The sequence below is a fragment of the Scyliorhinus torazame genome, chromosome 8 (assembly GCF_047496885.1).
Source record: "Scyliorhinus torazame isolate Kashiwa2021f chromosome 8, sScyTor2.1, whole genome shotgun sequence".
NCBI classification, from domain to species: Eukaryota; Metazoa; Chordata; class Chondrichthyes; order Carcharhiniformes; family Scyliorhinidae; genus Scyliorhinus; species Scyliorhinus torazame.
Window position 1 is genome coordinate 195,105,148 of NC_092714.1, and position 12,232 is coordinate 195,117,379.

A 12,232-nucleotide genomic window follows, 5' to 3' on the forward strand; every position below is an offset into this window, starting at 1 on the left:
TTCCCATCTATTGAAGTATAAAGCATCTCTCCATGTGGTCACAACACCCTAGGCTAGTGTGGGCTCAATTCCAGCCCCACTTGACGAGAAATTGCAACACAGTTGAAATTAACTCTTAATTTAAAAAATGCTCCAATTCTTTGATCTTTGGCTGCCCAATAACTACAGTCACCAGGGGCGAAATTCTCCCCCAACGGCGGGATGCCCGCCGACTGGCGCCAAAGCCGGCGCAAATCAGACGGGCATCGCGCCGGCAAAAAGGTGCGGAAGTCTCCGCATCTTTGGCGGCCTAGCCCCAACATTGAGGGGCTAGGCCGACGCCGGAGGGATTTCCACCCCGCCAGCTGGCGGAAATGGCGTTTGTTGCCCCGCCAGCTGGCGCGGAAATGCGGCGCATGCGCGGGAGCGTCAGCGGCCGCTGTCAGTTTCCCCGCGCATGCGCGGGAGCGTCAGCGGCCGCCGAAAGTTTCCCGCGCATGCGCAGTGGGGAGAGTCTCTTCCGCCTCCGCCATGGTGGAGGCCGTAGCGGAGGCGGAAGGGAAAGAGTGCCCCCACGGCCCAGGCCCGCCCGCGGATCGGTGGGCCCCGATCGCGGGCCAGGCCACCGTGGGGGCACCCCCCGGGGTCAGATCGCCCCGCGCCCCCCCCCAGGACCCCGGAGCCCGCCCACGCTGCCTGGTCCCGCCGGTAAATACCAGGTTTGATTTACGTCGGCGGGACAGGCAATTCCTGGGCGGGACTTCGGCCCATCCGGGCCGGAGAATCCAGCGGGGGGTCCCGCCAACCGGCACGGCTGGATTCCCGCCCCCGCCCAATCTCCGGGAGCGGAGACATCGGCGGGGGCGGGATTCACAGCGGCCAACGGCCATTCTCCGACCCGGCGGGGGGTCGGAGAATGACGCCCCTGGTTTGTAAATTTAAACAATTTGGGGCGCGATTCTCCGCTCCCGCACCGGTTGGGAGAATCGCCTGGGTCTCCACATTTTCCCGCGACGCCGGTCCGACGCCCTCCTGCTATTCTCTCAAGCGGCGAGAACGGCCCCGTCGAAGAACCCCCTAAATGAATAATTATCCATTTTGATGAGATAGGAAGGCATATTACCATATAAAGATGTCATCTTATAGAAATGTAAAGGCTATGTCCAGGACATTTCAGTAGATCCCTTTGAAATAATTCTTGCCATCCGCAGGTGTGAAATTCCAGAGCCGGATGCATGTCTGAATTCTATTTCACATTAGAACTTCCCAGAAAATTGTAATTGGCAATAGCAGAGGTATGGTGACTCATGGCAGCCATCTTTAGTCTGTGTCTTTTTTAGTCTTTAAAAAGTCCTTCTTTACAAAATATTTTTATTCAAATAAGGAATATACATCCCCCAGCCATGAAACAAAGGTATCCTTGTTCTATAAGGGCATTCAAATGGTCATTGGATAGACATATGGACGATAAGGGAATAGTGTAGATTTAGAGTGGTTTCACAGTTCGGCGCAACATCGAGGGCTGAAGGGCCTGTACTGCGCTGTAATGTTCTATGTTCCATGATTCAGAAATCAGATAAACAAACACCTTCTGAAATCATTATGGGGGAGAGAGATCCTGTGACTAAATTCCCTTTAGTCCAAGCTGCTAAAGACAGAACTGTGAGCAGTCTGGAAAAATTGCTTTTCTCCTCTCTCAAGTTAAGACCCTGGTCTGAATAATAAGTCGGGGTTGAGGGGAGGGGAGGGGGGGTGGGGGGGGGGGGGGGGGGGTATGCAATTGGCACATCCACCCACCAAAATACCACATTGGCATGGGACCAACATTCTCCACTCTGACCTGCTCCACTGCCATGGAACACAGCAGGGTAGACTAACAAGAGCCAAGTGAGACTTCCACCACACCCATCATTGGGGAGTACGACCCACCTTCTGGAGCTGCCAGCCAATAACATTGATCAATATTTCTGTCAGTCCCATCAATGTCAGCAAGGAGTCAGTGGAAACTACTCGGACTGCAGGAGAAGAAGTTGTTCAAGGCTCATGGATCCCTGAGACAGGTAAGTCCAGAATCTTGGGCTGGGAGAGTTTGGGTTGTTGGGAAGAGTGACGGGGGTGAGTTTAAGCGTGAAACTGGGGTATAAGGAGTTAGAACTAAGGAAGGCTGTCCCATGAACGTCAAAGGGCATCCATGAAGAGGGACCACTCTTCCTTTCCTGATTCATTGGCCTTCTACCAGGAAAGGCCTGCAACCTCCCAAAAGTTTTGTGAGTCCTCTTCTCAAGGCAAGTTCCATAGATGTCCTCTCTTCCACACACTCATCTCTTCTCTCATGCACACTTACTCCTCTCTCACACACTCTCTACCTCCCTCTCACACATTTTCACAGCCTATCTCACACACACTCTACCGTCCTCTCTCACATACACTCTACCCCCTCTTTCACACTCTACCCTCTCTCTCACACACACCCTAACCCCATCTTTCACACACACTCTACCCCTTCTCACACACACTGTATCCCCTCTCACACACATTCACCCCCTCTCTCACACAAATACTCTATCCCCTCTCTCTCACACACTCACACCCTCTCGCACACATACTCTGCCCTCCTTTCTTAAATGCACCTCACCCCTCCCTCTCACACGCAGACTCTGCCCTCCTCCCTCTCACACACACTCACCCACCCTCTCACACATACACTCACCCCTCTCTAACGCACTCATTTTACCTTCCTCTATTTCACACACTCTATCCCTCCTCATATACACTGTATTCCTTCTCACACACATTTACCCCTGTTGAGTTTGATGGCTCTCCTGATCATGAAGGCCCGCATCGAACACAAAGATATGATTGTTGTAAGTATTTATTCTTGACATGCAGGATGGTAACCATGTAATTCTATGTACAATTCTGTCTATGTTACTGTGAAGCTAAAGAGAGAAGTGACTGTCTCATTGTCTGTCCTACTACCAAGTGACCCCGCCTCGTACATCCCCGGGTATATATATGTCTGTTCTGGGTGCCTGGTTTCACCTACTGGTGGGAGGTCATAAATGTTACTACACGTATTAGTCAGTGGCTATATTCACTAGCGCTGTTATATACAAATATATACATTGGTGCAATCATGTACCGTTATACATAGATATGCCTATGCGCATATCACCACAACTCCCTCTCTCACATACACACACTCTACCCCTCTCTCACATACTCACTCAACCCCCCCTCTCTCACACACTCTACCCCCCTCACACACCCTCTACCCCCTCTCTCACACACACTCACCCCCTCACTCACACACTCTCACCCTCACACACACTCACCCTCTCTCTCACACACACTCACCCCCTCTCGCACACATCCTCTCCCTCACACACACTCACCCCCTCTCGCACACACCCTCTCCCTCACACACACTCACCCCCTCTCTCACACACACTCACCCTCTCTCTCACACACACTACACCCTCTCACACACTCACCCAGTCTCTCACATGCACTCACCCTCTCTCTCACACACACTCACCTTCTCTATCACACACACACTCCACCCTCTCACACACACCCTCTCTCACACACACACACTACACCCTCTCACACACATTCACCCCCTCTCTCACACACACTCTACCCTATCTCTCACACACACTCTACCCTCTCTCTCACACACACACTCACCCTCTCTCTCACACACACTCTACCCCTTTTCTCACACACTGCTCCATCCTGAGGCCTGGTCTGAACCCTCCACATTTCATTCCAAGGCCATCTACTCTATTGTCCATGCTCATCCAATCAGAATTTGGTTTCTGCAGAAGCCAGCCTCTGATTGAACACAGTAAGAAGTCTTACAACACCAGGTTGATGTCCAACAGGTTTGTTTCAAATCACTAGCTTTCGGAGCACTGCTCCTCCCTCAGGTTGGACTTTAACCTGGCGTTGTAAGACTTCTGATTGAACAAGCAGATCTGCCGAATTTTTCAATGTGCCTGTATTGCCACGGACCCCCTGTGAGGCTCCGAAAGATCATTTGGGTTCTGTGGACCCCAGTTTGGGAATCTTTAATTTAGACCACTGGAGCTAAGACTTTTGCTTAATCTTCCCAGCCCTTGTGAATAACAGTGGGAATTGTTGCCTCATTAGCACATCAAATTATCCTTCATTCCAGTGCTGCTGTCTGAATGTTTTCTTTTAAACCTTTGCAAATCCACGTTGCTATAAAACATACTCTTTCAAAACAGTTGATTACCAAATTTTCTCTGTGAAAAAAATTGAAGTATCTCCAGAATTGACAGTGATGCAAAAAAGACACCAAACCAAAAACTAAGAAAGAAAGCTGGAAGAATGAGAAAAGACATCAATGGGCGGCACGGTAGCACAGTGGTTAGCACTGCTGCTTCACAGCGCCAGGGTCCCAGGTTCGATTCCCGGCTCGGGTCACTGTCTGTGCGGAGTCTGCACGTTCTCCTTGTGTCTGCATGGGTTTCTTCCGGGTGCCTCCCACAGTCCCGAAAGAAGTGCTTGTTAGGTAAATTGGACATTCTGAATTCTCCCTCTGTGTACCCGAACAGGCGACCAGAGGATTTTCACAGTAACTTCATTGCAATGTTAATGTGAGCCTACTTGTGACAATAATAAAGATTATTATTGTTAGATTATTATAAAATCGATTTTCTTTGAACACGTTAGATTGATCACAGAGCAAGTCAAAAAGCACAAACAAATTTGGCAAATTTGTTTTGATGAAAAACTGGCAGAAATGATCGATTTCTCCGTCATAAAAGGTTAGTTTCCCCAATTATTCATTGAGATTATATTAAAAAAGCATTGAATTTAATTGCAGAATCACCATAAATAACCAGTAATGAGGATAATCCCTTTCCAAAGCTGCAGAATATTTAACTGATGTTCTTACTACCCTTTACCAATTCATGCAAAATACTTCTATCTCAAAGTAATTAAATGCCAAGAATGAGATTCGTACAGATAAAACGCATGATGAACTGAAGTCACATGCCGGTTTTTACATGGATAGACCACCCGGAGCTTTGAGAGGTGTCAATTGGTGTTGGGTTTAATTAATATATTTGGTGCAGGAAAGGAAGCTGGCAGGATAGTAGATTTGATGAGTTATTTGAAGAACTTAAGTTCTGACTGCGAAGTGGAGGTGAAGAGGTTCAGGACACAGGAACAGTGGGCTGGATTCGCTGCACCCAACGCCAAAATCGCGGCCGGCGCGGGGGGCGGTGAATCCATTTCTCCACACGGAATTGGGTCCGGCGCCGGTTCCCGATTCTGCTGGCCCCAAAAAGCGTTTGGGATACTCGCATAGCGGCTGCGGACTCAGTCTACGGCCGCTGGTCGGGGGCGGGCCGATCGGAGGGCAGGGGGGACCTTTTACGCGGCTGGGCAATGTTTGTGCGGGCTGTCAGGGTCGCACGCGCGGCCGATCGGGGGGGGGTTATTTTCAGGGTCCAGCTCCGCGGTTCAAGTTCGCCATGGAGCTCGGCATGGCCGCTGGAGGCTGCTGCCATGCGCATATGTGGCCTCCGACCTGGAAGTGTGGGGGCCTATATCTGCAGCAAAAGCTGCTAGATTTACGCCGGGTCCCTGCTAGCCCCCTGCGAGGCTGGGAATATGTGGCTCTTTCACACCAGTTTTTCTGGCTTGAAAGTCCACAGTTCTGACGCCGGCGTGGGAACATAGTCCCAATAATGGAGAATCCAGTGTTCCGAGCTACTTAACCAGCAATTGGTAAACGTTGTCCTCATGGGTATTGTCATCGTTCAAAAAGAAAAAAAACTTCCATTGGTATATACACCTTCAAATGTTTCATAGTCAGTGAGGTACTTTTGAAACATTGTTGGGAAAAATGCTCGACAATCTGGATACAGCAGCATCACACCAACAGCAATCATGTTACCGACCAGGGCTGGGATTTTCCTGCCCATCAGAATTGACCGGCGAGTTCCCTGGTTATGCGGCCAGCAAGCAATGCAAATGGCCATTGCTTTGGGAGGGAAGATCCTGCGCACCGGGGGAGGGGGGAGTATGGAAAATCTCAGCCTCTAGACAATCTGTTATAATGATGTCGCATGAGGCAAATATTGGTCACAACACTGGGGGCAAAAGTCACAGATTTTCGTCCCAGAGTGGCATGAAATATTTTACATCCACCTGAGGAGGCAGATCAGCCTCAGCATAGTATGTAAGCTGAAAACTCATATATCATTTGTATTGTTTTATGAGGCTTTAATCGCTCACTCCTCCCCATGCAGTTTGAAGAAAGATTTTTCTTTCCAAATGAATTAAAATGTTCTCCTAAATCCTCTGGGGACAGAACATTCATTTATTACAATCTCCGTAGAGACCAATAACTTTGAAAAATAGATTCAAAATTCTAGCTGCTACCTGAAATAATAACACTACAAGATTTCAAATTTTAAAAAGTGTTTATTGTAATAAATGACTGAGAAAACACTATTGATTACATACTATTTTTTTTGTTGGCAACTTACACTTTAAACTACAAAAAGTGAGGTTTCTACATACGACCCCTCGCACACTCCACAAAATTGCCGTTGTTTTGGTAAACAATTCAAAGTTACTCCCAGCTTCCGATGGGTTTCCTTTTTAACATTCCCGGCAAGGTAACATCTAATCCCAAGACTGACTTTTACTGTGAGGGTTAAATTCCTTCCCTCCAGCTCAAGCCAAGCGAAGATGCCAGCCTCCCTTGAATGACCACAAACTTTGGTCTCTTCAATTTGAGCTTGTCCTGCCACCTGCATTCTATCTCACCAACAATAGAGTCAGTATTTTCTCTGCTTCAGGTGCAGGACTGGTTCACTCTATCTTCTGCCGTTTGCCTCTCTAGTAGCTGCACCCCAACACAAAACTGCTGTCTGCCTGTGATGTTCACAGATTTGTCTGTTGCCAGATCACAAAAATGATTTCCCTGCCCTGTGGCAACCTCGCATTCAGGTAGAAATGCCACTTGGACAACTTTGATCCCAACTCCTTTTAATCATGGAAATAAACAATAGTTTACAGTGCCACAATTTACAACTTTGGGAAATTCAGGTTCTATCCAACCATAAATACCCAGTCCCTTCTTCCCAATAAAACATTCCCCTCCTTTGATTTCCGACAAGCAAGTCACCCAAACTGACTGTCAGGCAGGTGCCAGGCTATATGACCCCCTTTATTTATCCTACGTTTAATGCTGCAGAAAAAATGTAACAATCTTCTAAACCTCAAACTTGTGACACACCCAAAAAGTGCAGTATTAAAATTGATTAGAATTTGTAACTAAACAAAAAGTATATTTAATCAAACACCCTGATTGCAATATGTAATGATTATGTGAAAATGTAAGCAGTTAATGCATCTCTTAACGACTATCCCTTCGATTCAGAAATAGGGAAAGCTCTTTTTCAGGCTTCTTCTGTTCTCTATTTTTCTTGGACTGTGATGTTCAAGAATCCTTTTACATCTCGTAGTTTGTCACAGTCAAAATCCAACAATAGTTTCTTCAACCCCGTCTTGTAAGGAGTAAAGGTACACTTTATTTTTGCTAATTCATTCACTGCCACATTGGGAACACTGAGGGGAAGAAATAATGAGGAAAAGTTCTTAGAATTTTAAGACAAGGATTGTAAAATTGCTAATACAATCAGTAAACCTGGAATTATGGGCAGAATGTTACACTCCTCACCCGCAACCCCCACCCCCCGCTCCCCTTCTCCCAGGGCTGGCTCTGAGGTTCTGAGGCAGGGGGTGTAACATTGCATGCACGGGGTTCTCTCCAGCATTCCTCCCGGCCAGACCGAGGCGCAATTTCACAGTGGAGCAGGCAGAGCCTCAGGAGGGAAGCCTGCCCATGCCTGAATTAATGATTGCCCCACCCAACTTCAATTTCTAAGCTGGCCGGCACCAGTTGGGAGCTCTCGTCCTTCTGTCCACACCAGCCTACATCCCAACACCAAGGCCACCCCCTTTTCGGCCCCCAGGGCATCCTCTCCCGTCCTGCCCCTGGGATTGTCCAGTACTTACTTGAAGTGTGGTCCCAGGACTCAGGTTTAGGCACAGCACTGCAGTACCTCTTCTGGCCATTGCAGCACTATGCCTGGAAAGGCTGGAGAGTTGTCTGCCAATCTGATTGGCTGACAGCTCTGCAATGCCCACCTGCTGCCAATCAATGCTCAACTGAGTGTAAAATGACTGTTTGGGGTCTGTTGGGGTCAGCAGGGATGGGTTACATGAAGACTCCCAGGAGGACAGGCCCGAGTGCTCACTATCCCAAAAATTCAGGTCTATAAATCTGGTCTAATGGTGATCACGAAACTATCACTGAATGTCGTAAAGACCCATATGCTTTACTAATGCCACCTAGGGAAGGAAATCTGGAATCCTTATCTGGTCTGGCCTACATGTGACTCCAACCTGCAGCAAAGTGGTTGACTCTTAGCTGACCTCTGAAATGTTCAGTTCAGGGGCAATTAGGGATGGGCAACAAATGCTGGCTTTGCCAGCGATGCCCACATCTCATGAAAGAAAAAAATGTACAAAACAATCGGCCAATAGTTTTCCTAGAGTGTTAGGGTTAGGGTTAGCACTACCCTAACCCTAACCCTAACCCTAAAGGTCCTTCAGCCTGATGTTTTGCGTTATCAAGTTCAACACTGAACTGGAACAGCAGAGAGGAAGGGAACGGTTGGTAATTTCTAACGTTTTCTTTACTAATGAAGAAAATTCACTGAACAACAAAAGAAAATAATTTCTAATTTTTAACGATTCTATTCACCTGTCTCAACTCCAAATGTTAAGTTCAACACTGCCCTCTGCAGGGTCCATGCTATTCTTAAATAGCGTGAGCTGCATACATAAACCACGTGCAGTGTACCAAATAAGCTTCAAAGTGTTAAATTTGTTCTTACCCCCTAACATGGTCAGCCCTGTGGAGGAGGGTAGAAGGCTCCCTCTAGTCACAGGCAATAATTTTTCCATACAACAGTTTCCCACTTTCAATTTGGGTCTTAACTCCCTCGGGGCACCTGAAGATTTGTTTGGTGGTGGTCCAACAAGCTTTGGTCAGCATTACCACCCCCTACCCCTCGACCCCAGCCCATCCTTATTAAATTCCACTCCATGTCTCAAAGACAGGAATCTCCAACAATGCTGAAAATGAGTCAGCTACATCTTTCACATTTGCTGAATATATCAAGTTATGTTATCAATTATCAATAAGGCAGTGACCTCACTCGGAGTCTACTATACCGATCCAATGAGTTCCACTGCGGTAATAGCAGAGCGGGAAATGATGCTCGCTGGGGTAGCTCTGAGGAAATTGGTGTGGAAGGTGTGCCAAATATGTTAAATGCTCCCCTGGCCATTTGACCAGACTTGCACAATAATGCCACGGGGATTTGGCAGAAAAAATGAAGAAAATGACTGGACCAGGTAAAGTGGATTACAAATATTTTTGGGACATTTAATTTTCTCATGGGACAGAGGGTGAATAACTGTCCACTTAAGCGCTGCATTTGGCAGTCAAGTGGAAAAAGCCATCCTTGGGCCATCCCGAACCAGACTTAACTGGGGGAATGGGAGGCATGGACCCAACACGCACGCTCTTCAAAAAGGCCTGAAGATTATAAATACTGGAATTGAAATGCCCAGTGTGCGCCTCTGCAAAGAACTTCAGCAGGGAAATGTTTGGGCTCCAACCAGGGAGAAGGGAAGGCTGCACATCAATCTCTGAGCTATACATTCGCTTCTTGGATCTTACTGACCCTGTGCCAATTTGCTCTTGACTCAGGTATGACATGATCATTTGTAGCCAGATGCTGGAGATATATTTGCTTATTACCAAACACAAACACTGTACTTTTCCAAAGGGGCTCTACTTACTTCACTTCCATTTCACCTTCAATCAGACCTGCCCCCTCAAGAGTCAAGACACATTCCTTCAGAATTTCAGGAAAAGAGTTCTGAAAGCTGACTTCGATGTGAACTTTCTTATTCAGCACAGCAGAGAAATTCATCATCTGATGAAATAAATCAGTTTTTTTTTAACATATTGAAAATGACACTTTACTCCCATCGAAACACTAAGATTAATAATAACGTGACTTTATAGATTCGGCTCACCGAGGACACAATATTTGGTTACACATTGGGGATTTATATCCAGATATCTTCCTGAGTATCAAAGACCATGCTCGATATCCTTAACAAGCACTAAACTATCCCAGTTTTGACAGCTCCTATTCTCATTGTATCCATAACCGTTTGGGAGATACCATCCCAAATTTCCACTGCTCTTGTCATTAATAAGTGTGCAAGATTCCCCACGAAGAGGGGAATTTAGTTTTTTTTTTTGGCAGACGAAGTAAGATGAGCTAATTGGTCTTGCAAATCTGAACTACCAGGTGATCTATTTATACACAGATCTTTCTTTTTATGCAAACTTCATATTGAAAATAAGCGCATGGCTTAGTCCCATAATAAACCATGAGAAATTGGACAAGTATAAGCAACATTCAAATTTTCATGGCATTAAATGCATTAGTGAATGCGATCATACATTTTTTGCAAGTACGTTTTAGGCCTGCCTCACAAATTGCAACAAATCTCACCTGACTCCGTCCCTGCATCAGTTCATCTGTTACTGAAACATCCATCCATTTTTTTAAATCTATGGAATTAACTATTCCAACACACTCTTCCCTGGTCTTCCACATTCTGCCTGCCATAAATTTGAGGTTGGACAAAACTCTTCTGCCTGAATCTTTTGCATCAAACCCTGCTCATCCATCACCTTGGTGCTTGCTGACTTACATTGGCTCCTGGTCAAGAAATACCTCAATTGTAAAACGCTCATCCGTGTTTTCAAAACCCTTCGGGTGAGATTTTCCATTTAAGAGATTAAGTGCTGACGATGGAACTGAATGGCGGGTATTCTACAGACAAGATGGGCCTGCTGGTCCCGGAGCCATTCAGAACATGCTAATGGGCCAGGACTGGTGCCACGTGGAACTAGTGCAATTCCAACGCACGCCGACATGTGATTTGCCAGGGCTGGGATCGGCACTCGAGTGGCTGACAAGCTGCAGCCACATATAAGCACTCACTCGCCACACACCCTTATTCCAGCCACTAAAGTGCCACCCTGAAGAGCGGCACTGAGGCTCGTCGATGCAGGGCTGGGGACACCGCTGGATGCCATGGAGCAGAAGTGAGACTCCCTGCTCCCCAGGGTGGGAAGGAGGCTGCCACCGGCCGATGTCAACCTGGATTGGGCGCAGGTGGCTGAGGCCGTGAGCGCCGTCGGCCTCACCGCCAGCACCAGGGAGATGTTACACAACATCCTCAGGGCAGCCAGCCCAACCTCCATGCCCCTGGCACCACCCCTGCCCCACACAATGCAAAATCCATCAACCCCCTTGCCCCCCTTCCCCCCAGCTCCATGAGGCATTCACCAGGTGGATCAATAGGCAGTGCTGGGTGAGGATGGGCAACCCTCCTGTGCATCACACACTCAAGTGCCTCACACTGTGCATTATCTATCCCCCCCCCACAGGAGAACCACAGGGAACAGAAGGAGCCGGAAGGGGGGGGGGGGGGGAGGCACTGGACCTGTGGCCCCTCACCATCAGCAGAGCAGAGGCGGTGGGGTTGCAGAGCGGGCACTTGCCGAGGTGGAGGTCGGCATTGGAGATTCAAATGAGCCCTTAATGAATTGTGGTGTTCCAATGGCACATGTGCCAACACTCCCCTCACATCACACCTAGCCGCGATCTAACCATTCGTCTTGTCCTTTGTCTTGCAGGATCACCTGGCGTCGTGACAGGATCTACTGGTGACCCGCACCCTCAGCCGTAACTGCGCAACACCCTGGAGCACCTGTCCGGGCACAACACTGTCTTCTCATCACTGCAGTCACCAGCAGCCTCCACCATCCCAGAAACACTCAGCTCGGTTAGGTACCATAGTGAAGGGGTTACAGGGAGACTCTCTGGTGTGCATGACACACATGCAGCAGTACCTCAGGTGGTGGTAGAAACCCTGAGGGAACAGACGGTTTGAGGGCAGTCCAACCCTGGGACTAGCTGCTGCCAGACAAGCATCGGGCTACTGGAAAGGACAGTCCCATCAATGTTAGAGATGCAGGCACAGAGCCAGTGAACACACGAGAGGGCCTCAGCAACCATCCAGTGCCTGCAGGTGCTGTTGGAGG

The 12,232-nt window shown here is 48.0% G+C and overlaps 1 protein-coding gene across 2 annotated transcripts in view; it reads right to left on the reverse strand.

Moving 5' to 3' along the window:
* Positions 1-6,424: 6,424 nt before the first annotated feature.
* Positions 6,425-12,232, reverse strand: part of LOC140428320 (protein-glutamine gamma-glutamyltransferase 2-like) — a 61,165-nt gene continuing 55,357 nt past the window's right edge. For both annotated transcript variants that reach the window (XM_072514665.1, XM_072514664.1), the window contains exons 12-13: positions 9,904-10,040; positions 6,425-7,596 (exon numbers count right to left, since the gene is read on the reverse strand). In XM_072514665.1, the coding sequence (XP_072370766.1) occupies positions 7,446-7,596; positions 9,904-10,040 (288 nt within the window). In that variant the 3' untranslated portion in view covers positions 6,425-7,445. The remainder of the gene's footprint in view (positions 7,597-9,903; positions 10,041-12,232) is intronic.